At 50.1% G+C, this 26,637-nt stretch overlaps 1 protein-coding gene across 1 annotated transcript; it reads right to left on the bottom strand.

Annotated features, from left to right (window-relative positions):
• Positions 1-21,646: 21,646 nt before the first annotated feature.
• On the bottom strand, positions 21,647-22,935 carry TMEM187 (transmembrane protein 187). The gene has a single exon (XM_014832505.3). The coding sequence runs from the start codon at positions 22,797-22,799 to the stop codon at positions 21,966-21,968; it is 834 nt and encodes a 277-aa protein (XP_014687991.1). The 5' UTR covers positions 22,800-22,935; the 3' UTR covers positions 21,647-21,965.
• Positions 22,936-26,637: the final 3,702 nt, after the last annotated feature.

Genomic DNA, 26,637 nt, shown 5'->3' with positions numbered 1-26,637 from the left:
AACTACTGCCAATCTTCCTCTTTTTGCTGAGGAAGACTGGCCCTGAGCTAACATCTGTTGCCAATCTTCTTTTTTTTTCCTTGTTCTTCCCAAAGCCCCCTAGTACATAGTTGTATATTCTAGTTGTGGGTCCTTCTGGTTCTGCTATGTGGGATGCCACCTCAGCATAGCTTGATGAGCGGTGCCACGTCTGCACCCGGGATTTGAACTGGTGAAACCCTGGGCCACCACAGCAGGGTGTGTGAACTTAACCGCGCAGCCCCGGGGCCAGCCCCTCATCTCCGCTTTTTAATTGGTCTGTTTAATCTATTTACATTTAGTGGTTGGGCTATTTGTTTTCTGTTTGTCCCATCTGTTCTTTGTTCCTTTTTTCCCCTGTTCCTGACTTCTTTGGGATTAATCAAATGTTTCTGGTATTCTATTTTTTCTCTACTATTGTCTTGTTAGCTCTAATAACTGCGACCACTGGTTCTGCTCAGGAGCCCCCTTCTTGCACCATGATCGGAAAGTGCCTCATAGGCACAAAAGCAGAAATCCAGGGTGTTTGTAGGGGTCACTGCATTTGTTTTCCCTCTGATCCTTCCAAAGTGCCTCTTGTCCAATATCTGCAAGTAATGGTTTCAGGTATTTTGCCGAGTTTTCTAGTTGTTTACATCCAGAGGGCTATCCTGGGATTAGTTATTCCATCATGACCAGAATCATAAGTTTCCCTTCTTTTCTGAGGAATTCTTTATTCCTAAGGTCACCCCATCTTTCTCCTGCATGATCAATGTCTTCCTTGCTCCTGGGTCTATTTTCATCAAATATGTTCTAGTAGCTTCCATTCTTAGAGAACTCCTTTGACCCAACACTTCTCTCCAATCACAACCCCAATGCTCTGTTCCTCTTAGAGCTAAACTTCTCATAGTAATTGTCTATTTTTTTTAGTTCTTCTCATTCCCTCTTCAACCCCTTCCAAGCTGGCTCCTACGCCACCACTCATCCAAAGATGGGGAACTTATGGCAACTGGGAATCCAAAGGTCCATTTTGTCATGTAAGCTGATGGTATCTGTGAGACATCAAAGAGGACGTGTGTGGTAGGCAGTTAGAAGTGTGGGTGAAAAGCTTAAAAGAGAGTTCATCGTTGGCCCAAGCCAGACCCTCAGAAGTTGTGCTTTTTTAATGGACTTTGTTAGAGGTGTGTAACTTAAAGGCAGAGAAGTACACAGACTGTACGTGTACAGCTTAAAGACTTTTTATGTATGTGTACAGCCATATGGCAGCCACCTCTCAGACCGAGGCGTAAGTCTGCTCCAGGTATCTGTTGCTAGGTACCAAACCACCCCAAAATTTAAGGGCTGAAATGGTGACCTCGTTTCTTTTGCCCCATGAACCGGCCACCTGGGCAAGCCTCAGACAGGGCAGGAGCTCACTGCTCTGCTCATTGGCAGCGGGGCTGGCCCAAAGGCTGGGGGCTGGAACCATCCAGCAGCTCCCTCCTGCTCATGTCTGGTGGTTGATGCTGGCTGTCAGCTGAGGACTCCGCCAGGGCTAGGACACTAAACATACCTCTTCCTTGTGGCCCTGTGGCTTCTTCCCAGCACGGGGGCTGGCTTCTAAGGATGAGTGTCTCGAGAGCAAGCCCAGAGGAGTTGTGTCACCTTTGATGGCCTGGCTTCTGCTGCACCCTCTTCGTTAGAAGCAAGTCACTGAGGCCAGGCCATGCTCAAGGGGGAAGGAGTTACAGCGCAGCTTTGGATGGGAGGAGGGCCGAAGAATCCGTGGACGTCTTTAAAAGCACGAGGGCATTTCCGTCACCCTGGAAAGGTCCCTCACGCAAGAGAAACACTATCCTGGCTTCCAACACAAAAATTCATCGTGTGTGTTTTGAACTTCATGTAAACAGAATCGTTTTGAGGGGCAGCTGTGTAGTTGCGAGCAGCAGTAGCTTGTCGGTTTTCCCGCCGCATGGTGCTCCCTCACGTGAACATGCCGCATTTCGTCCCCTCTACCCTGAGGGCCAGCTGGGCTATCTTCAGTTTGGGGCTGGTATAAACAAAGCTGCTGTGAACATCTTAGGCCCATCTTGGTGCCATATGCCCTTACTTCTCTCAGGTACTGTCTCAGTTAGGGTTCAGTCCGAGAAGCAGAACCTTTATCAGTGAGAGAATAATCCGTACAGATGGGGTTAGACCTGGTGGTCCATCCGAGGCTGTTGCATCTGCAGTTGGTGTTGGGCCTCAGGTCAGCAGGGCTGGCCTCTGGAAAGGAGAGACAGCCATTTGTTTGGGTAGCAAAGCCAAGTAGAGCCTGCATCTGTCTCACTGTATGCGAATGCTGATGATGCAAGTGGCCAATGGGACAAGCAGGTACCTTTCACCATGAAAGTGCACACACATCTGGGCTGGAATTTGGAGTGACTGGAATTGCTACTGGTGGCTGCTGCCCTGGCCAGAAAGGCACCTGGCCCTACACTAGCCTTCATAGCATAAAAATGCCTATGACTTTTCTCCTCCTTGCCAAATCCCATGCAAATATCTCCTGTGGCCAACCCTGACCTAGGACCACACAAGGAAGGGGATTCTGGGAAATGTAGTTTCAGCATAGCTAGATCGACACACTACAAAAGCAGCACAGGCATATATACTGGGAGTAGGACTGCATGTGGTCAGCTTTAGTAGATCTTGCCAGACGTTTTCCAGAGGGCCTGTACCAGTTTACCTCCTCCCCCGCCCCTGCAGTATCTGAGAGCCCCAGTTGCTCCACATCCTCACCAACACTTGGTATTGTCAGCATGTTTTAATTATAGTCATTCTAACAGGTGTGAGATGGTAGCTCCTTGTGGTTTTAATTTGCATTTCCCTGATGACTAATGATGTCGAGCCTCAGTTCATCTGCTTGTTGGCCGTCTGTGCATCCTCTCCAAGGAAGGGCGTATTCAAGTCTTTTACACATTGTGTAATAGGTTGTCGTTCTTGCTAATGTGGAGTACTTCTGTGTCTACTCAGGATCCGAGCTCCGGGTGACATGTGTACCAGAAACACCTTCTGCCACTCTAGAGTTTACCTTTTCACTCTCTTAATGATGTCTTTTGATGAACAGTTCTTAATTTTAGTGAAGTCCAATTTATCGATCTTTTCTGTTCTGGTTAATGCTTTCATGCTCTGTCTAAAGGATTTTTGCCTATCCCAAGGTCATGAAGATATTCTCCTTTGACTTCTAGACACTTCATTACTTTACCTTTCGTATTTAGGTCTATGCTCAATTGATTTTTGCTTCTAGTGATAGGTGTGTGGCAAGATGTCCTGTTTTCCCACGTGGACATCCAATTTATCCCATAGCAGTTAGCAAAACGATTATCTTTCCCCACAGAATCAAAGTGGGGACTTTGTCATAAATCTGCTGGCTGTCTTTGCACAGGCCTGTTTCTAGCCTCTATTCTGTCACATCAGTCCCTCTCTCTGTCACTGGGCCAAAACCACGGCAGCATCCTGGCTGTAGCCTTAGCGTCATCTTGATTTCCATTAGCAGGGAGCCCTCTAGTTGGTTTTTCTTCAAGATTGTCTTAGTTTGGGGGCCAGCCCTGCGGCCGAGTGGTTAAGTTCATGCACTCTGCTTCGGCAGCCCAGGGTTTCGCTGATTTGGATCCTGGGCGCGGACATGGCACCACTCATCAGGCCATGCTGAGGTGGCATGCCACAACTAGAAGGACCCACAACTAAAAAAATATATATACAACTATGTACTGGGGGGATTTGGGGAAAAAAGCAGAAAAAAAAAGAATATTGGCAACAGTTGTTAGCTCAGGTGCCAATCTTTAAAAGCAAGATTGTCCTAGTTATTGTAGGCCCTTTGTATTTCCGTATAAATGGTAGAACAATTGGAACTCTCATCCACTACTGGTGAGGCTGTAAAATGGTTCAGCCACTTTGGAAAATGGCTTGGCAGTGTCTTAAAATGTTAGCATCCACTTATACTATATTACAACTATTCCACTCCTAGGACTTGCCCAAGAGAAATAAATTCACACATCCACACAAAGACTTATACACAAATGTTCACAGCAGCTCAGTTCACAAGAGCCGGCCAGGGGAAACAACCCGAATGGCCATCAGGTGACTAGAGAAACAAATTGTGTGTTAATACAACGAAAGACTACTTAGCAATAAAAGGGAGCACACTATTGGGCTCAGAATGACTACACCAAGTGGAAGGAACCGGACAAGAAAAGCAGACACACCGTTTGGCTCCATTTATATACAATTCCAGGAACTGCAAACTTATCTCTTGTGACAGAAAGCTGATCAGTGGCTGCCCAGGGGTGGGTGGGGAGGGATGGGCTGGAGGGAGGGGCCACCAGGGGCAGGAGGACACTTTTGGGGGGTGATGAATATGTTTAGTCTCTTGAATGTGGTGATGGTTTCACGAATAAAACTGTCAAAGTGTAGGCTTTAAATACATACAGTTTATTTTACGTCATTTCTAACTCAATAAGGCTGTTTAAAAAAAATACACTGTGTCTCTTTTAAGCAGTATATTGTTGTTGTTTTTTCCCTTTAATCCAGCCTGGCAACCACTGTTTATCTATGGACATTTGAATGTTTTTGCCGATATGGTTGTGTGTGTGTGTGTGTGTTTATGGTGGTAAAATATATGTGACATGATATGTGTCATTTGAACCATTTGTATCCCATTCAGCAGCAGTGTGATGTACCCACCACCACTAGCTAAACCCCACCCAGAACCTCTGTGCCCGCTGAGCAGGAGCCTGATGTGCTTGTGTTACTGATTCCTGTTGTCCCATCTGCTCTTCAGGCCTTCCCTCTCTTATCTCACCTTCTTTCCATGTCACTTGTGTCATTACTCTAGGGTGAACCTAGGCCTGGGTCTGCATCCCTGCATTCCCCACCCCTCTTGCCTGCGTTTCACCCACGTGTCCTCCCTTCCTAGTGGTCTCCGTGGAGCACTGCAGAGCTGTTCTTCCATCTTCCATCTCTCCCTCCCTTTCTTTCTCAAATTACTTCATTTCTTGGCAGAAAAATGGGGTCAAGAAAATCATGAGAGGATAACATCACTATAGGAGACATTAAGGACTATGAGCCATCCTCAGCTGTTTCGGATCTTGACCACCCCTACAAACATTACCCAAAGCCCTCTGTGGGTCCCACAACATAGACATCAGGATATTTTGAGTAACACTTTATTTTTGTTTCTTCTCCCCAAAGCCTCCCAGTACATAGTTGTGGGTCCTTCTAGTTCTACCATGTGGGACGCTGCCTCAGCGTGGCCTGATGAGCGGTGCCAGGTCTGCGCCCAGGATCCGAGCCCGTGAAACCCCGGGCCGCCAAAGTGAAGCACGTGAACTTAACTACTCGGCCGCAGGCTGGCCCCAACCACCATAGCCTATTTTATGGCAGTTTCAGCACTGCAAAAAGAAACACTGTGCCTGCTGGCAGCCGCTCCCCATCCTCCCCTGTCCTCCTTCCAGCCTGAGGCAATTACTAATTTACTTTCTGTCTCTATGGTTTTACCTATTCTGGACGTTTCATATAAACGGGATCATACAAAGGCAGTCTTCTGTGTCTGACTTCATTCCCTTAGCATTGGTTTTCAAGGCCCACTCATGCTGCAGCATGGGTCAGGACTCCATTCCTTCCATCCTGTGCAGAGACCACACACACAAACCATCTCCAGCTGATGGACAGTTTGGGGCTGTACAGTTCAGTGGCATTTAAGTTCAAATCATTCATGTAGTCATATGGTAACTTATGTGTAACATTTTGAGGATCTGTCAAACGATTTCCACCCCAGTAGTGTATGGGGGGTCCAATTTGTCCACGTCCTCCCCAACACTTGTTATTGTCCCTCCTTTTGATGACAGCCGTTCGAGTGAGTGTGCAGTGCTATCTTACTGTGGTTTGGACTTCTACCTCCCTACTGACTGATGATATTGAGCATCCTGTCAGGTGTAGGATCATTTTCCTTCAGCTGGAAGAACAACCTGCCATATTTCTTGTAGTCCAGATAGGCTGGCATTGGGTTGCCTGAATCTTTGCCTGAAATGGATTTATTTTGCCCTCATTTGTAAAGGATATTTTGCTGGGTATAGAACTCCAGGCTGGCAGTTTTTCTCTTTCCACACTTTTACTGATATCACCCCATTACCTTTCATTATTTCTGTCGAAAAGTCAGCTGTTGGTCTCATTCTGGCACCTTTGCAGGCAACGTCTTGTTTCCCTCTGGCTGCTTTGAAGAGCTCTCTTCTGCACTGGATGCCCAGCAGTGTGACTCTGATGACGTGCCTGGCCCAGATTTTCTTTGTATCTATGTTGCTTAATGTTTATAACATCCTTGAATCTGGGGTTTGATGTCTTTTTGTCAGTTTTGGAAAATTCTCAGCCAGTATCTCTTCAAATATTGCTTCTGTCCTTTCTCCCCTGCTGTTTGGGGACAAGCCAGGGTGACTGTAGTGCTTGCCTCCTGCGTGCGCCCTTATCTCATCATACCTTCACTGCTTGTCCCCCAGTGCCTTCCAATGGTTCTTTAAAAATACACACTTTGTCCAGCTTCTACAGTTGTTATCAGTGACAGTTAACCTGATATACTCTATCATGGCCAGAATCAGAAAAAGTCTCAGGAAGTTATTCTTGACTCCTCTCATTCCCTCACGCACACCCCCAACACCAAATAACCAAGGCATCTTATCTTCCAAATTGTATATTTCTCCCATTTGCCTCGTACCACCTTCGTGGCCCCACCCTGGCCCAGGCCACCATCATGTCTGTCAAGGATAGCTACAGCAGCCTGCCACCCTACTGTAGGTGCTCCACCCCTGCCTGGCCCTCTGGGCTCCTCTCCTGCCACTCGGGTCTCTCACTTCTGTCAACATGAACACAAAACTCAGATATGAAACTCTGTGGTTGGTTTACCCTCAGTCAAGACAGATCTGTGCCCAGGCCAGCCAGAATGAAGTCAAACCAAACCTGTGTCCCTTAGCTTTACTCTCAGTTGAATTTATGAACTATACTTGGGGCCGGCCTGGTGGTGTAGTGGTTAAGATCACACACTCCGCTTCAGCAGCCGGGGGTTCACAGGTTCAGATCCCAGGCATGGACCTACACACTGCCCATCAAGCCACGCTGTGGCAGCATCCCACATACAAAGTAGAGGAAGACTGGCACAGATGTTAGCTCAGGGACCATCTTCCTCACCAAAACCAAAACAAAACAAAACAAAAAACATACTCAGTCCCACCACTAGTGGTGGGTGGCTTTTTTTGATTTTTTTTTTTTTCTAAAAATCTCCAAGAGCCATGCTTGTGGTCGACAGGCCACCAGTTGTTGTAGCAACCTTGAGTGAGCACTCGTGAAAGGAAGCTTGCTTTACACTGTCAGCAGGATAGTCTCGAGCGAAGCACCATGAGTGGAGGCGGCACATTCAGTAGAGCCAAAGGACAGGCGGCAGCAGGAAGGGGACCCATGGTCTCCTAGGGACACGAGAGCAGAGAAACTAGAAGAGAAGGTTGACTTCTCCACCCTGTCCATTTCTTGTCATCTCACCAAATTGCAAATGTGACATCAGAAATCCTCTGTCGCTATGGTTTTTCTAGAAGAGAATGAAAGTCAGCAGGCAAAGACTGGAGACGTACCTCTTGGGTTGGGTTTTCTGCTGAGTCATTGCCTTAATGGCCACCCGAGATAACCGACTCCCCCTCGCTCAGCCTGTTTCCACAGCAACCAGTGAGCAGGCTGGGAGCAAAGCCAACCTGGGATCAGAGGGAGTCTCAGTCCCAGCCACCATGTGGCCATTTTTTTTTTTCTAGCCAGAACATTTTCAGAGCCCATTTTTTTAAAAACAAACTTTTCCTTTTAAAAATACCTGCTCATTACAAAGAAAGCCAAGCAGTACAGACATGTAGTGTGCAGAGTAGGAAAACTCCTTCTCACTTTCCCAGCCTGCAATCTCGCCCCCACCCCAGCAGAACAGCCCCACCAGCCTCTACACTCCCCTCCCATGGGCAGCGCTGGTGATCCCGCCCCAGAGACACCGCGGGAGCAGAAGATGACTTAACGTCCTCTGCTGCTTCCAGTTTTTCTGTTTGTGCTTTTGCCATCGTAAGCAGTCCTGCATCCTTGCACATGTTTTTTTGCACACTTAGACAAAGGGATCTTTAGGCAAGACTCCTAGGAGCCAGATTCCCGGGTCATTTTGATAGATGTAGCCCAAAGTGGCCCCCACACAACGCTAGGTTTTGGAAAAAGTTTCACCTTTGCAAATCTAATGGGTGAAAAAGCGTATCTTGCTTTTTATTTGCATTTCTTTCAGTCTGAGTGAGATTGGACATGCCTTTATTGTCTTCATTGGCCTTTTGAATTTCTTTTCATGTAAGCTATCTAGACACATCTGTGGTGAGATTTCCACAGGGTTGTGAGTCTTTTTCTTTTTTTTTAAGATTCACGCCTGAGCTAACATCTGTTGCCAATCTTCTTCTTTTTTTATCCTTCTTCTCCCCAAATCCCCCCAGTACATAGCTGTATATTCTAGTTGTGGGTCCTTCTAGTTCTGCCATGCAGGACTCCGCCTCAGCGTGGCTTGATGAGCAGTGCCATGTCCGCGCCCAAGATCCGAACCGGCGAAACCCCAGGCTACCGAAGCGGAGCGTGCGACCTTAAGCACTCGGCCACAGGGACCGGCCCCATGCGTCTTTTTCTTACCAGTAGCGAGAGATGGGTCCATGTTCTATCCATATGTATTGCAAATATTCTATCCTGGTTTGTGATGTGTCTCTGAGTATGTTCATGGTACTTTCCATGCAAAAATTTCTTAATTTTTTCCTTTACAGCTTCTGACTTGCAATCTCAGGCTTTAAAAGGCTTTCCCCACTTCAAGATCATTTTAAAAATCCATTCATGGGGGCTGGCCCCATAAGCAAGTGGCTAAGTTCGCGAGCTCTGCCTTGGCGGCCCAGGGTTTTGCCGGTTTGAATGCTGGGCCAGACATGGCACCACTCGTCAGGCCACGCTGAGGTTGCGTCCCACACGCCACAACTAGAAGGACCCACAACTAAAATATACAACTATGTACCGGGAGGATTTGGGAGAAAAAGGAAAAAAATACAATCTTTTAAAAAAAAAATCCACTCATGTTTTCTTCTGGTATGAGTTTATCTTTTAATGTTTAAATATTTTATGCAAAAGACCAACATTGATCTGATAGGTCTACACACAGAACTGCGCCCAAGAAACAGAGAATACACACTCGTTTCAAACGTACGTGAAACATTCAGAAAAGTATTACGTGAAACATTCAGAAAAGTATCGTGCTGCGGGCCACAAAGAAAATGTCAACCAATTCCGGGCAGTGGAAATCAGATAGACCCCTGAATACAATGCAAAGAAATTAGGATGAACCAGGAAAAGATAACACCTCCTCCTTGTAGAATCTCCAACTGGAAATTTAAAATCACCCTTCTAAATAAAGTTTGGGTTAAAGAGGAAATTAAAATTAAAAATACTAAATACTAAAACTTTATGCCAATACATTTGAACTTGTAGATTAAATGAAGCTAGTTTCCTTTGCTCCGTCCCCAGTTTGACAATGAAATAGGAATAAATACCTGGTCCCAGAAGGGTTTCTCCTGGAGCCGGGAAGGACCGTTTGCTCCTGCTCTTCTTTAACATAGGGCTAGGAAAAGATGTTGCTTTTGGAGTTCATAACTAAGACCCCTAGGCTACTGTCGGCTCCCACTCCCCTCTGAGACCACCAAGACTAGTTGGACAAGCAAATCCAAGCTCATTGCTGCCTGCAGTAAGGGAGACCACAACCTTGATAAAGCCGTAGAAGCTTCTTGGAAGGTGAGGTCAAGGGTGGGGTGTTTTTTTGGTTTGTTTTTTGAGGAAGATTAGCCCTGAGCTAACTACTGCCAGTCCTCCATTTTTGCTGAGGAAGCCTGGCCCTGAGCTAACATCCGTGCCCATCTTCCTCTACTTTATATGTGGGACGCCTACCACAGGATGGCTTTTTGCCAAGCGGTGCCATGTCCGCACCCGGGATCCAAACCTGCAAACCCTGGGCCGCTGAGAAGCAGCATGTGCGCAGTTAACCGCTGCGCCACCTGGGCCGGCTCTGAGGGTGGCGTGTTTTTAATTTGGTTTGTCAGTCTAGTTTCAGGCAGGTCTTTCCGTGGGGACATCTGACTGGGACAGAGCACACCTTGTGTACGATGGGTGGGCCCTGCAAGGAGAGGGCTTGAGGGTAACCTGGGAGACTAAATGGTCCCCTGACAAGCCCAGCTGAGCCATCGAGTGTTCTCACTGGGGGGCTGTTCCCCTGATGAAGGCTAGTTGAATAATCTAATGTTTGGACAAATGGATTTTCAGGAAGTTCCTGAAATAAACAATAAAGTTATTTGCAACTTCCTCTTCCTAGACAAGAATTTCCTGGCCTAGTAAAGTCACATTAATACGGGGAGATGAGAGGCTGGGTGATGGTCTGTGCTTTTAGCTCTCGGCTGCATAGCTCACATTCTGAGGTCAAAAGCTGCCGCGTTTGGGTGAAGTCGCCTGTCCTTCAGGCTTGCTGAGAGACGCTGAGAGCAGCACTGGCCCCACCAACACCGCCAGCTGCCCCACTGGTGCCCGGGCGACGAGGGGCACTGGCTGCTGCAACGTTTGAAGGGAGGATGTGGAGGGGGGCTTGCCCTCTGCAAAGACAAGGGAGAGGTGCCTCAGGAGAGTCACTCCTGGAGACTAGGGCTGCTTGAATCACCCCGGTCTCATCTGGAGGTGGCCGAGCTCCTGGTGCTGGGGGCTGGCGTGAATGGCAGCTGAGGTGGGCCCAGGCCCAGGCCCAGGCAGCTGCTCAGCCACCGCTTGGCACAGCAAAGGGAGGGTGGGTCTCAAGTGAGCCATGTCACTGACTCTTACCCACAAGGATCCCCTACTGAGCCCCCCCACCCCAGCTAAGAGGAGAGGAAGAGGTCAGAGCCCAAGGCAGATGGACTCCTGTGCAGGGGAGTGCTTTGAATTGGTTACAAGGGTAATGTTTGAAAATGAACACCATTGGGTTTAAGAACCACAATGAGACAAACTACAGGGGCCCTGAAAAATGATGGCCTCAGCCTCTGCTGTCTTAAGGAGTTGAGACTACTACAAAGATGGTAAAGGAGTGAAACCTGATGATCAAATCAGACAAGCCCCAGGAGAAAACTATGTGAGGTCTCAGGGCAGGCCCAGCAAAGAGAGCCAGAAGCAGGCCTGCCTCCAAGGCCACTCTAGCCCACTGGGACCGGAAAGGTGCCTCCCTGACTGATGAGGGGCAGCTGCTGGGCTCACCACCACTACGGCTGTCTCCGAAACCCCCCTCAGAGCTGCGGGCAGGGGACGAGCCCTCTCTGCTGTGGGGCCTGGTCGCCAGGAGGAGCACCTCCCTGCGGCTCACCAGATGACACTTGAGAGCGGAAAGATGCCAGCTCTCTTGCATATTGGTTGGTTTTTTTCATGGGTGGTGTTGCTACAGGAAATGGGGACAGCACAGGGTCCCTCGATACATTTTCTACCTCGTTTTCACATGGAAACCCACCCTTTTTCAGTATGGTGTTAATTTTGTAACCAGCCAACTGACTGTGTGTGCTTATTTTTTTAGTTGACTCTCTTGGACTTTCAGTTATACAAAATCTGATTGACAAACAATGACAGCTTTGCTTTGTCCCTTCCACCAGGTATTCCTTGTATTTCTCTCTTCCAGTGTTCAATAATAATGGTGATCACAGGGATGTTGTCTTGTTCTTGGTGTTTCACCACTAAGCTGCCTTTTGCCTTGAGATAGATATATTGAAAAAAAATATATATATATATATATATATATCAGCTCATGAAGCTATCATCTGTTGCAAGTTTTTCTTTCCAAAAATGGCTGGAATATTTTCCATCCTACTTGCTCTTCCAGAACATCTCCACTCCCTCAGCAAGAGGTGGAGTCCCCTTGACCCTGGGTGGGCCTCTGTGACTCCCTTGACTAGATGGAGTCCGGCAGAAGGGACACTAGTGACTTCCAAGGCTAGGTCCCTCTCTTGGGATGCTCACCCTTGGAACCAGACACCACGCTGTGAGGAAGGGGACATGGCAAGGCATACACGCAGAGGAACCAATGCCCTCTGCCCTCTGCCCTCAGCCCCAGCTGAGCCTCCAGCGAACACCCAGCACCAACTCCCCCGCTTGCCAACTTGGCAACGGACACTCTGGCCTTCGGTGGGCTTGCCCCAGCTGACACCACAGAGAGCAGAGATGAGCCCGGCCCATGTTGCAGATTCATGAGCAAAATGAGCGCATGGAATCGTTTGAAGCCACTGTTTTGGGGTAGTTTGTTATGCAGCAATAGTTAACTGGAACATCATCTATTCCAATTTCTATGTTATTAAGAACATTGAATTTTATCAAATACCTTTTCTTTCTTTCTTTCCTTTATTGAGTCCCTTTTTTTTAATGTGGTAAGATATACATACAAAATTTACCATTCTGACCATTTTTAACTGTACAGTTCAGTGGCATTTAAGTTCAGATCATTCATATTGTTGTGCACCCATCCCCTCCCCCCCCCCCCCGCCCCCGCGGCCGCCATCCTCCTTTCTGTCTCTGTGAAGTTGAAGTTGACTGCTCTCGGGACCTCACACAGGTGGACTCACACAGTGTCTGTCCTTTCGTGGCTGGCTTCTTCCACTTAGCATAATGTCCTCAAGGTCCGTCCACGTTGTAGCACATGTCAGTACTTCATTCCTTTTCGTAGCCGTATGTTATTCCAGTGTGTGGAGGGACCACATTCTGTTCATCCGCTGATGGGCACTTGGGTTGCTTCCGCCTTTCAGCTATTGTGAGTAACACTGCTGTGAACACTGGTGTGCAAATATTTGGTCCTATCTGTGCTTTCAGTTCTTTTGGGTATATGCTCAAACTGTTTCAAATACATTTCTGACATCTATTGATGTCATGTTTTCCTCCTTTGACACATTAATATTACTAATTATAGTAACGTAATTCCTAACTGTATCATCTCTGCACTCTTGGAATGAATCCACTGGTTATGGTATATTTGTTTCTTAATCTGCTTTTGGATTATATTAGCTAATATTTTTAAGCTGTGCATCGATATTTATAAGTGAAAATGATCTGCAGTTTTCTTTGTGGTGTGGGTGTGTGATCTTTGTCAAGTCTGGAAACCAGATTCATTCAGTCAGTCAGCCCAGGAGGGCCCATGGAGCAGCAGACGTGGCTCTGGACTCTGGGAATGGAGCTGACCAAGACCCACAGAGACTGTCTGTGTAGTGCTAATGTGCTCCTGGGAGAAAAAGGTTCTTCCGGTTTTATAAAACACATTTGGAAGCTTTCCTTTACTCTCTTTAATACACTGGGACTACTTGTTTCTGAAAGGCCAGAAAGAATTCATTTGAGGATTCGCTAGGCCTGAGGCTGGTACAGGGGTGGCTCTCTGACAACTCTCCCCATTTTCTTCTCTGCTCAGCTGGTCTCTTTCCTCTGTGGCCAATCTCCCTGCTTCCCAGCCAGGAGCCAGCGGGCCCGGAGCAGAGCCACCACTCAGACCACAGAGAAAGTACCTTGCCTGGGGTTCAAGGGTTCAAGTCGCTCGAGAGTGAGGAGCCTGGCCCTGCAAGGCCCTGCCCTTACTCCCACCCTCCCTCCCTGCTTGCACACTCCCCTCCTTGAACCCCCCTTCTCCTCTGCCCTCCCTCCCTCCCCTCCTCCCACTCTTCTGCTGCTGCCTCCTGCTCTCCCTACTAGGGCAGACACAGAGGCAGCCGAAGAGATGCTCAACCTCATCAGTTATAGGGAAATGCAAGATAAAAACGACAATGACTAACATGAAAAAGATTGTCATACCAAGTGTCGGCAGGGACGAGGAGCCAGGGGGAGTGTCAACTAGGACAGCCACTTTGGATAACTGTTGGGCAGTGTCTCATGAACTTGAACTTCACCTACCCTAAGCAAGCAACTCCATTTCTAGGTGTGTACCAGAAAGAAATGATTGCACACATCCATACAAGGGCTTAGACATGAGTGTCACAGCAGCTTTATTTATAACAGCCAGGAAATGGAAACGACCCAATGCCTGGCCACAGCAAACAGATCAACAAAGCTGTGGTCTCAACAAAGCTGTGGTCTGTCCATACCATGGACCACCACTCAGTAGTAGACAGGAATGAACTGCTGATGTGTGTGTGACTGTCACATGCTCTGTGCTCCCATTTATATGAAGCTCTAGAACCTGCAAAACCAATCTGTAATGACAGAGGTCACAATAGTGTTTACCTTTGGGAGTTGGTTTGATGGAAGCTCCACTGTGCATGTGTGGAAGGTTCAAGTTGTACGCTTCATGTTTCGGCTCAAAGAAATTATTTAAATATGTGAGCTTTGAAAGCTTCAAGTACCACTGTCACTATCATCCACCAGTTTTATTGTGTAGTTATTTTGATTAATGTAGTTCTAAGTATTTTTAAATTCTCATTATCATTTTTAAAGCTTTGCAAGGTACGGTGATTGTGTGTGTGTGTGTGCTGTGCTCCGAGAATGTGGTCTGACACCAAGTCTTTGAACTTACTTGCTTCTTGCTTTATGGCTAGGACGCTGCCATTGTCTTTAGATGCCACTCGTGGTGGACATGGCGGGGCGGGGGAGGACACTCACCCATCAGAGCGCCCTTAGTTATTGGGCTTGTTCACATTTTCCGTATCTTCACGGAAATGTTTTAGGTGTGTCTCTAGTAAATACCAAATGTCTGGAGGTTGCGGTTTTGATACAATATGACAATCTCTGTAATCTCTGACAGTCCTCCCATCCAAAGCCCTCTCAGAGGTCACATCTGTCTTTGTTGTGTTGACCCCCACAGAAGCCCCCAGTAGGGTGGGTAGGTTGCCTCAGGGTTGGGTGTCACAGGCTCAGCTCTTCCACCTGTTTGGGTTGTACAATATAAAGAACAATCTAGAAAAAAAGCCCACCTGAATAGCAAAGATGAAGAGTTTCAAACAGTTAACATTTCCGGATGGCTCACCTGGCAAGGGCAGGGTGCTCTCTGGGGAAGCTGAGAAGCTGGTGTTACCGAACCAGGTTTGTTTTGCCCACTGCACGATTATGTCAATCACCGAGATGACGAGTTTGCAAAGAGAAAGGGTTTAATCACAAGGCAGCCAAGTGACGAGGCAGGAGACTCAATCTCAGATCCACCTCCTTGAAAAGAGGGGCTCAGGGCTATTTCCGGGATGAGGGGGTGGGGCAGGCTGGAGTGTGGGGATGGGTGATCGGAGGGAAGGAGAAGTGAGGTAACCAATGATCTGCATAAGTGTAGTCAAGCTTCGTGGCTCTTCATAGGACGCATATGTACAAAATGGCAGTGTTCCCATGATCTGAGGGTGAAGTTTTAGCTTCTTGATGTCAAAAAGGTCACTCGTTGAGCATTTGCCCAGGTCCAGTTGATGGGTTGGTGGTCTCAACCAGCCTGAACTGGACATGAACTTGAGATGTCCACAACAGGCAGATCCACAGAGGCAGCACATGAGAGGGCGCCCGGGGCTGGGGGGGGGATGGGGAGTGACGGCTAACAAGCACAGGGTTTCTTTTGGGTGAGGACAATGTTCTAGAATTAGATAGTGGTGAGGGCTGCACACCTCTGAATATTCTAAACCCTACTGAGTTGTCCACTTTCAATGGGTGAACTGGACAGTAAGTGATTTATTACTCAATTTAAAAACATTTTTTCAAAATGAAATTCGGATCCCCAAGTCCTGGTGACGAAGGCTGCAGTTACAACAACAAAGTAGCTGCCGAGGGAGGGAGGGCTGTAGGCCCCAGGGCAAACCCCACCTTGGCCACTTCCTACCTCCGTGAACTTGAAGGTCATTCAACTTCTCTAAACTTACTTTCCTTGGCACAGTAAACCCTCCATAACTGTGAGCTACCACCACTGACGGTGTTTTCTCCCCAACAATGCAGCCGTAGGAAAGCAGCGAGGCTGTGCAGAGGTGACAGGAGCGACCCCTCACTCTGGGCAGCCTCTCGCCTAGGCTGCTCTGGGGCTCCCTCTGCTACTCCTCACCGCTGCTGCTAGCATCTCCTTGTAGAGAGAGGAAGCTGAGGCACAGAGAGCTGAGGAAACTCACCCAAGGTCTCCCAGCTAGTGAACTGCAGAGATCAACATCGATTTTCTTAAAAATGTGGTTAAGTACAGATAACATAAAATTACCATTTTGACAATTTTTAAGTGTACAGCTCTGTGGCATTAAGAGCATTCATATTTTGTGCAACCATCACCATCATCCACCCCCAGAACTTTCCATCTTCCCAAACAGAAACTCTGTCCCCATGAGACACTAACTCCCTCTCCCTCCCCAGCCCCGGCACCCTCCGCCAGCCTCCTTTCTGTGTCTGCGAAGTTGACTGCTCTGGGGACCTCACACAAATGCAATCACAGAGTATCTGTCCTTTTGTGACTTGTTGGTTTGACTAGCACAATGTTCTCAAGGTTCATCCATGCTGTTGCATGTGTCCTTCCTCTTTAAAGCTGAGTAATATTCATTTTGTTTGTCCGTTCATCCACTGATGGACACTTGAGTTGCTTCCACCTCCTGGCTACTGTGAATCACGCTGCTGTGAACATGGGGGTGCAAATAGCGCTTTGAGACCCTGCTTTCCCTTCTTTTGGGGAGACCCCCAGAAGTGGAACTGCTGGATCTATGGTAATACTATGACTAATTTTTTCAGGCAATATTGATTTTCAGCCAGGAAAGGCAAAGGAGAAGGAAATGGAATTCGAGTCTCCCCCATCAGACCGGCAGACAGTAAATCCTCTCACAGCACCAAGCGCTGGTGAGGCTGTGGGGCAACAGAACTCTGGTGGGCAGTAATCTCGGCAAGCTCTTTGGGAAGGGATTTGGCAACTTGTAGTCAAGCGGAAGTGTAGCTGTGCTGCACGCAGGCAGATCTCCTTGCGAAGCACTCACAGGTAAGCAGAGAGGCGCGGAGCAAAGGAGGAACTACCCTAATGGGCGCCCCAGGACACCGGGGGAAAACTCCCACCGATCCAGGCCTGCAGCCAGTGGGAGAAGGATGTGGACCACATGATGCGTTTGTAGAAAGTTACAACACACGCCAGGCAGTAGTATACATTGCTGGTGCATATGCCGACACGCGGGAAAGGCGTAAGAGTGTGCCAGGAGTAGGGGCTCCCCAACTTCGGATGGTGGTCACCTGGGGGCTCCAACTGAATCTGTCAGGTTCCATGTCTTTTAAAGGAAGAGACCTGAGACAGCCGAGCTGGTGGCGGTGCAGATACCCTGGCAGAGGCCCCAGTGGAAGTCAGGCGGGGCTGAGAAAGAAGAGGCAGAAGTAAAACCAGAAGTCAGCGGTTCTGAAGAGACACAGAGGACAAAGATCAAAGCGAAAGGCGGGAAGCGGAAGAAAAGACTAGAAAAACATGAAAATGGTTAGAAGGGCCTGCCGTGCTGCCAACAGCAACCAGGCTTGGGTGGCTCTCCAGCCCCACAGGGGCCTGGCCCTGGAAACCAGCCAGCCCCCCGCTCACTGAGCAGCGAGGCAGCGGCGGTGTGAGGGGCACCCAGGATGAAGCCCGCTTGGCAGCAGTGCACTCAGGGGTGGGGGGGCGGCGGAAATATACTGAGGCTGAAACAGCCAGGGCCGCAGGCCTCCACTTAGTCGGGGAAGAGGCGCCCCTAAGCACACGACTATTTGGGGGCTCGTTTGAGGATGTAAATCACCTAGTTTATATTTATCCAAAGATTTCTGCTCCTGGAGACCTTCAGAGGCAGGAGGGAAATGCTTTGCCTGTTGGCTGTGCTGCTGTGAAACAGCTCACACAGGGCCGCGGCACTTCCTCTCCCCACGAGACATGACCACGGAGGGCACCAGTTCACCAGGGTTTGGGACACTGCCATGTTGACAATGATCACAGCTGCAGTGTTTTATTTCTAAGTGTAAATTTGAACTATTTTATAACAATTATTACTTTTAATAATCTTATAATTAAAATTTTATAATGACAAACATCTGAAGCAGCTATAGGAGATGCTGAAACCTGACAGAGCCAACTGATGCACAGACAAGGAGAACCGGGGCCCCCAGAGGCCTGTTGTAAGCAAGGCCGGAACCCCAGGCTCTAAAGAACAAGAATCCAGACACACGCGGCTACGTGTGCTATGCATGCTGCCTGCACATCCCCACAAAGCCAGGGAGAAGCGACAGATTAAGAAAACATATTTATCATCTGTGTGACAGATGAATGATTAATGTTTGTAATACTACAAAAAGAGCTCTTGCAAATGGAAGAAAAAGTCCAAAAATGAGGAAAGGACATAAAGAAGCAACTTACAGAAGAACAAATGCTAACTCCCAACAGACAAATGCACACGCACCAGTTGTGCACCTGTGCGTGTTGCACGTGTGTGTGGCAGGGGCATGAGCTATAATCACAGTAAGATCTCACTTCGCCCCCGTCAGATTGGCACAAACTGAAACAGCGTGCTAATGCCTAGCCGGGAGAAATGTGCATCATGAGCGTCAGTGGGAAAAGCACCCAGGGATTGAAACCCGCGCGAGCTTGCACTTCCACCGCACCCCTGACTGACCCGGAGGACGGCGGGCTCTGTGCTGCAGAGGCGGATGCGCAGTTTCCAGCAGCACTGCTCGTAGAAGGAAAGCTGGGAAGGCATCCCCGCACTGGATGAGGATAGGGTGAAGGAGCCTGGTGCCAGCCCCCAGCTGAGCACGGAACATCACTAAAGCGCAACCGGGCTGGGGCAGTGTCCGTTTTCACTGGGGGGCAAATTCCCAGGCTATGGTATGGGAAAGCAAGGAAGAGGCCAGGTGGCAACACTATTGTCCCTTCTTCGAGGGAGAGGGAGAGCCATGCTTTGGGTGAAGAGGCAGGACGCCTGGGTTTCTGATGCTCAGTGTTGCAACTTTTGGCCAAGCCCAACTTCTAGAGTTTCAGTTTCTGTGAAATGAGGGGGTTGGCACAGATAGTTTCTAAGATCCCTCCCAGCTTTGGAACCTTGCAACCGTTAGGCCAAACGCAGGGAGAGGGCCCATCTGGCAAGCACTGGCTTCTCAGCTGTGCGGGGTAAGACGGAGACAGTGACAACAACGACAACGGATAAATGAACAGGGAGGGGCAAGAAGAACTCCTCAGAGGCAGTGCGGACGAAAGGGCTGCAGAGCTCAGGGCAGAGCTAGGAGGGGGCACAGCCACCAGCCTCTTTCCTCTAGCATCTCAAACATTGCTGGCACCCTTGAACCCTGAGGCAGGGCTGAGGTGGCCAGGGCCGGTGGGGATGCAGGAAGCCGTGTGGCTAACGCTGGCCACACTTTGAGAAACACTGATCAAAAAGAGGGGGCAGGGAGAGAAGGTTCCAGGCCTCTGGCTTTGGTCGGCTCGGCTCAGTGTAGGGTTGTCTGGTCTAGCAAATAAAAAGATGGGACACCAGTTAAACCTGAATTTCAGATAAACAATGAACAATCTTTTAGTATAAGCACGTCTCATGTGAGATTTGGGGGACACTGGTACTAAAACATTATTCGTTGTCCTGCATTCCATCTGACATCTTTGGATGGGAGCCCCGGCAGGAGAGAGTAGGGTTGGGATTCTGGAAGTCTGCCCCGCCCGAGGTGTCCCTTCCACACGGGTCTCTCCTTTGGGTGGAGTCCCCCGCGCCCAGGGCCTCCCTGTGGCCCCTCCTCCCAGTGGTGTGCATAGTACTCCATGAAACTGTCCTGAATCACCCTAATCTGAGTGTGCCACCTGTTTCTTGTGGGGACGCAGCCTGACAGAGGAGTGGAATAGAAACCAGAAGGTTCTCAGGGTTATTTATTAAATAGGTATTGGCAAAAATAGAATAGAATAAAACAAAATAAAATAAAATGTTATTGGAGCTCGAAAGTGTGGAATGAATGAGACAATGCAAAGGCCCGACAATTCTGTTGTCAACGAGGGGACAGCCACTAAGAGAGAAACAGCAAAGTGGGGACTCAATTGGCTACCAGGTGAAAAGCCCGCCCTATACAAGACCCTGGTCCCCCACACTCCTCCACTCTCCCAACCCCCGTCTCTACGTGAGCCACCCAAGCAAGTGCATCTCCCCCCTCCCTCTCTCTGGCCTCTTCCAAGTACAGGTGGCCTCTCTGGAGACACCTATAACCTTTTTCCTTTTTTTTTTTTTTGTGGAAGATTAGCCCTGAGCTAACTGCCACCAATTCTCCTCTTTTTGCTGAGGAAGACTGGCCCTGAGCTAGCATCCGTGCCCATCTCCCTCTACTTTACACGTGGGATGCCTGAGACAGCATGGCTTGCCAAGCGGCGCCATGTCCACACCCAGGATCTGAACCAGGAACCCCAGGCCGCTGAAGCGGAACGTGGGAACTTAACCACTGCGCAACTGGGCCGGCCTGCCTTTTTCCTCTTTTGGGGCGTATAGAGCCTCCGAGACAACGAACGTACCAAAGCTGTTTCCCCAAGCAAATGCTGCCCCTGCTCTTCACATGCCTGCATACCCTGCCTCTGGGCCCCAAGGCCTGGATCAGGCCCCACCATTTGCGCAGGCCTTGGGGGAGGAGTAGAGGCTGGTTGGCTGCCGCCCAGGCAGAGGCAATGCTTGTGGGCTCTCACCTGCTGGGTTCTTCAGGTGACAGCTTGGTTTAGACCCACCACCCACCTGAGATGGACAGAACATCTGGTCCAGGTACTCAGTTTCAAAAGCATCTTGGTAGTCATAGCAGCGGCCTGTAGGTCAACCAGGGAGGCTCCAGGGGGAGGGGCCCCAGGGGCCACTGCGCAGAGGCATGTCGGGGGCTGGTCTTGAGAAGCATTCGGCAGGAACAGGCGTCTGCTCTGCTCTGCCCTTGCTTGTCTCTAAAGACCAGATGCCTTTCAGGTTGCAGGGGATGAAGCGGGCTTCTAAAGATACATGAACAAGTGGGAGGAAAGCATGCAGAGGGCATGGCCTCCACGGGTCTGCAGAGGGCAACCCAAAGGCAGAATCCTCAGCATCTCTTGGGCCCCAGCGTCACCCCTAGGCTCTCTGGTTCAAACACTGTCATCTGTACAAGAAGCACGCTTTGGGGTTTAAAGATGCCAACTCCAGGGCCCCATCCTGAGATGCCATCAAACATCATGGTTCCTAAGGACCTGGGGTGACAGGAATGCAGGGATCGCTCAGACCATGCTCTGGGTCTCTCTAATGGCGACAGACACACGACACCTGAGAAACCCTAGCTACTAAGGACATCTAAGCCACATGCTGGCTCTGAGGGTAGACCTGCCAAGCAACATCCTATTGAGAATCCAACTTTGGACATTTATACGTGTTTCTTCATCTAGACGTGCCCTGCTTTGTTCTACAAAGGACCTGAGGTGACGTGGCTTCCATGTGACCTGTGTCAGTCACAGATGTCATGTCATGGTGACATGCTCTGGCCTTCTGATTTCCCCATCAGTCTGCTGGGCTTGTGTTTAATGTGACTCAGTCTCCCTGAACCTAGTCACCTTTGGGGACACTCACCAGTAACCCTGCTGTCACCGGCCTGCACTTATAACCAAGATCCCAAAGCTATTACAAACAACCATTCTCTCTCCAACTGCGAATGTGATGGATTTCTTGGGGTCATTCCCCCCAACATTTTATTTTGAAAAATTTCAAATTACAGAAAAGTTACAAGAATAGTATAATAAACCCCACATCCCCTGAACCTAGATATTTGCTTTAGCTCTTTGAAAGTTAAGTTGCAGAGAGTATAACATTTCACCCCTAAATACGGAAGCCCATCACTTTGAAGGAAGGGACAGTCTTCCGTGTAATCACCCTGTCTTCTCACACCCAGGAAACTGAACACTGATGACAGAGTGTCATCTGTTAGTCCATGTCCACGTCGATGGTGGGGGGCAGCGGCTGTAAGTAGCTTCTTTCCATACTTTAATGCATCTTCCCCTCAGGAGGAAGTCTTTGGCGAGTGTTTAAATTTGTTAGAAACAAGAATGCAAAGTGGAACTGGAGCACATCACAGACTTTGGACCAGAAGTGGCCTGTGAGCCGCTGGAAGAGAGGCCACCGTGCGAGCTGACGGTCATACAGCTTAAGAACCACAAAGCCAAGGCAGGAGAGCACACCCAGAGCCAAGTATGTTCCTGAGGAGGTACTGCCATAGCGCCTGTGGGCACGCAGGGCCTGGCCCACAGTGGCTGCGATGTGTACACCCAGCGTGACCTCGAACCCCCAGGGGTGCAGCAGGGCAAGGCCGTAACTGCACAGGGAGAGGCACTCGATGGTGAGGAAGCCCCAGGGCATCCAGCCCCTGTCTAGAAGGAGGCACCAGGCCACTGGCCATGCGAAGATGGGCAAGGTGAGCCACTGGTCGAGCACGGCAGCAGGGCACGTCTGTGTCGCGATCCGCAGCCACTGAACGGGGCCATAGACCAGGGCCATGCCAGCAAAAACGTCCTTCATGTACCGAACCCTCTGCACCTCTACGGGGCGCCCCGGCGCGCTGGCATCTCTCTGTAGCCAGTACATTCCTAGGAGCACATAGGCCACGTTAATGAGCGAGTTAAAGGGCATGGCTAGCAAGGCGGGGAGGCTGGCTACCGGTGCTTCGGCATAGTGCTCATAGCCCACTTGGACCAGGACACCTTGGAAAAGGCCCGCATAGACGGTGGCGGCGCACAGGCAGCTGGCCACAGCCACATGGAAGAGGGCCCGCCCCGACTCAGGCTTCATCTGGAAGCCTAGGTGTGACTCAAGGCAGAGCATTTAAAAGAGCGGCGGCCTCCACGGTTCTTCCAGAATTCAGATAAACAGCTTCTGCCAAACGCTCCTCGGCCTCCCCGCTGAGCCAGCAGCCAGCAGGAAGAAGTCCCGTGATCTCCACGCTGCCCACGAGGCGGCCGCCGCCCGGCCCAGCAGCGTGGCGGGGGCAGGCCAGAGGAAGCCGGGGCTCCCGCTGATTGGCTGGCACGAGCGGAGGAACGTTCTGCCTTTTTCCTTTGTGGTTACAAAAAGAGTGTGGTTAGAAAGAAAACCATCCAAAAAAGAGCCTCCATCTTCCCGACTCTCAGCCTCAGGATCCACCAACAGTTTTCATCAGAAAAACAGTGATCAAAGTGAAGTGATTCCCACAGTATGGACGCCCTCTTATGCAGGGCCTCTAGAATCCTCTCTCCTGACACCCGTGCTGTTCTTCTTTCATCTGTGTGCTATAAAAATCCTGCTCACTGCCCTAGTTCCTTTAGAGTCACTGCATTCAGAGACTTAAACCCTCCCTAGGTCTGCTGTGACAACTCAGAACGGGCTTTCCCACCTCAGTGGCATTAGAAACGTGGACGTCTCCAGGCCAGCCCCAAAGCCCTTTTAACCAAATACCCAGTTGAACTCGAGTCCATTAGCTGTGGTCCGAGTTCTGGAATCCCAGGCAAGGGACGGCACAGCTGTGGCGGTGGAGGAGGGGGAGGGGGAGGAGGGGACAACAAGCATAATAAGCATCTCCCCTCTGCTTGTCAGGTGTGAGGCCAGGCAGCAAGGGCGCCATCCCCCAGGCTTCCTCCCCTCCCCCAAACTGCTGTACAGTCCGAAATCACCTTTCCTTGGCCCACAATAAAACCTTCCATTTCCTGCAGTCACAGAAGCAGACAGACAATTTAGAAACAATGTGGACTTACTGTCAACTGCTTTGTCACAGCCAGCTGTGGTGTGAGTTTGCCTAGTAGCCGAGAAATGTATTAATATAAAAGAGAGAAGAGCAGTGATGCTCTGGAAATGACTCAAAGCCAAGATGGCAGGCAGGCAGGTACTGGAACGAGAGGGACTGTCTACTGTGTCACCTGTAGAGCAAGGGCGCCATCAGCACCTCCCTCCTGCAGAGTCGTCACAGGGATTAAATGAGTGCCTATCGATGTAGTGCCCTTAGCAGTGGTATTTCGTGCACTTCGAGGCACAGAGCCCCGCCTGCAGGTGGGGTCCCCGAGGGAGGGCGCAGGCTCTGGCTGCTCTCCCTCGGGCCCAGTGCAGACCTGCTCCATTTTAGGTCAGCTCAGCTCCAGCACAAAGCCAGTGCCTCTGCTCCTTTTCCTCGCCCTCACTGGTCCTATTTGCCATTTCACTTCTCAGATGGGCCCTGGAGGCCCACCTGGATTCTCCGGGGAGGGGACTGCTGAGCTTTCTTGCTCCTATTCTGCCTTGGGGGTCTGTTGTTCAGAGGAGCACGAGGCCCAGCATTTCCATGAGTGAAGTGAAGCCCTTACCCCAATTCTGCATCCCCTCGCTGACCACAAGCCTCCATCTCAGCACATGGCACTGCTGCACACCTCCCCCAACCCCTTCCTCTCTAAGGAGCCTCCAGGCCCAGGGGGCCGCCCCTCCCCGGGGTTCCTACTTCGGGGCTGACCACTGCTAACGGGATCTGCACACAGCAGCCGCCAGCATCTTCCTCAAGTGCCCCTGGATTGGCTCATGTCAGCCTCTGCTTAGCACCCTTCAGTGGCCGGCTCTCTACTCCACGCACTATCACGTCCCAACCTCTTGGCCAGACATCAAAGTGCCATTCCCAGGTGGCCCTGCAAGCTCCTCAGGCCCAGTCTGTCCTCCAGCTAGAATGGGACTCTGCAGTCCTCCTTCCATCCTGTGCCTGGCCTGCTCACACCCTCAACTTAGCTGTCATTTCCTCTCGGGCGCTTCCCCATTCAGCTCCTGACTCCGGCTGAGACACCAGCTGAGGCCCCACCTGGGCTCTGGGTCCTTCCCTGCACCCATCTGGGGCCTGGCTCCCTGGTGGGAAGTGCCAGGCCTTCGGGGCCCCATGTGGCCCACGCTAGCCTGACCGTCTTGTCTGCCAGCAAGCATGGAGGAGGGCCGGGGCAGGAGTCAAACACTGTCGATAGAGAAAGAGGTTCAGGAAGGGTGTGGAAAGACTCCTCTGCAGCGCCAGGCAGAGTCTGCCTGAGCCCTTGTGCAAGCTGAAAGCGACATGTAACCAAAGCAGTCTTCCCGAGTCCACCAGGAAGACCAGGGTGGGTACTTTACGGACTAGCTCCTCCATACCCCCAAACTGCCATGACCCTGGTTACTTGACACTCAAAGTTCTTCGCAGCTTTCCCCGGCACCTGGCACATAAAGGCCTAGGGCTTAACCGCATAGGCCCAAAGTTCTGGGGTCTTCTGTGGAGAAGTCCTGAAAAGCATGACAGTCTCCTGGCTAAGGGATTAAACATGCTCTTTTCAGTCTCCTGCTTCCTAGGGCTGTATGCGTCTAAGCAGGAGCCACTGCGACCTGTCACACTGGTGGCTTCTTTGGCCTGTAACATTTATGACAACTGCTTGTTGTGCCCCTGACCAACCTTGCTGCCTTTCTGCAGATAAGGGGATGCCAGCCTAAGGGCTGTAATGTGGGACACCCCCAGCAGGTGAGGTCAACCTGGGCCACTGGATGCCCAAGGAGCCAGGAGCAACCACAGTGATTCCTGAACTCTGGGGAGAGAACTGCTGAACGTGGCCAAGGCCCCTGGTGATCGGCAGCTTGGCTCCCTTAGTTCACAGGGGAGGGACTCAGGGCCAGAGAGATGAGGTGTATAGCCAAGGTCACTTAGGGCAGTTGGTGGCACAGCCACACAGGTGAGGCCTCTTGTCCTACGGCTGTGTCACAGGCCTCTTTGGCCTTTCTCAAACAAATGCTTCCAAATGCATAAGCTGAGACAGAGAATTAAGACATAAATTTGTCGAAAGACGTTATTAAAATATTTTTGATGGGCCGGCCCAGTGGGACAGCAGTTAAGTGTGCACGTTCCGCTTCGGCGGCCTGGGGTTCTCCGGTTGGCATCCCCGGTGCGGACATGGCACTGCTTGGCACGCCATGCTGTGGTAGGCGTCCCACATATAAAGTAGAGGAAGATGGGCACGGATGTTAGCTCAGGGCCAGTCTTCCTCAGCAAAAAGAGGAAGATTGGCAGCAGTTAGCTCAGGGCTAATCTTCCTCAAAAAAACCAAAATTTTTTTGAAATTGTGTCATACGGTAACATATGTGCTTCTTCATTAATAGGTTAAATCACAGGAGCTATGGGCAGGTTGAATAACTACAGTAACTTCAAAGTAGTTATTTTGCTTGCCAGTACGTCTCGGAATTTAGTTAATTTCAGGCTATCTACAACAAAAGCTGTATGATCTGAAATGATCTGTCATTTCCATTGGTGACAAAGTCACCAGGCTAACGCTCTGCGCTCTGCTGCCTACACAAGTAATTGCAGGAAAGGCCAAATTTCGGCTACAGGCCGGTGAAAAAAAAATGAAAGTAGAAAAATCATCTGTTGTCGCTCCAAGCTCCCGGACATTAGCGCAGGAACCGCGCACTACAGCCTGCGTCTGGCAGTGAGGATGACGGTGCAGCCCAGGCGCCTAGGCGGCCTTCTGCAAGATTTGGAACATGGGGACGACCTGGGTACCCACCTCTCAAGCTTGTTGTGGGAACTTACAGGATTGGCGCGAAAAGGCCAGCGATCACCATCCGGGTATTTTGTTTCTCTCGCTTTGCTAGGGGAAATTCAAATCTCAAAAAAGGGCGGACCCGAAGAGCAGCCGTGCGCCTGCGCGCGGGGCGGGGCGGG

This window comes from Equus asinus, chromosome X, assembly GCF_041296235.1.
Source record: "Equus asinus isolate D_3611 breed Donkey chromosome X, EquAss-T2T_v2, whole genome shotgun sequence".
NCBI classification, from domain to species: Eukaryota; Metazoa; Chordata; class Mammalia; order Perissodactyla; family Equidae; genus Equus; species Equus asinus.
Note: the sequence above shows the minus strand (reverse complement) of the source record. Positions and strands in the feature narration are given on the sequence as shown.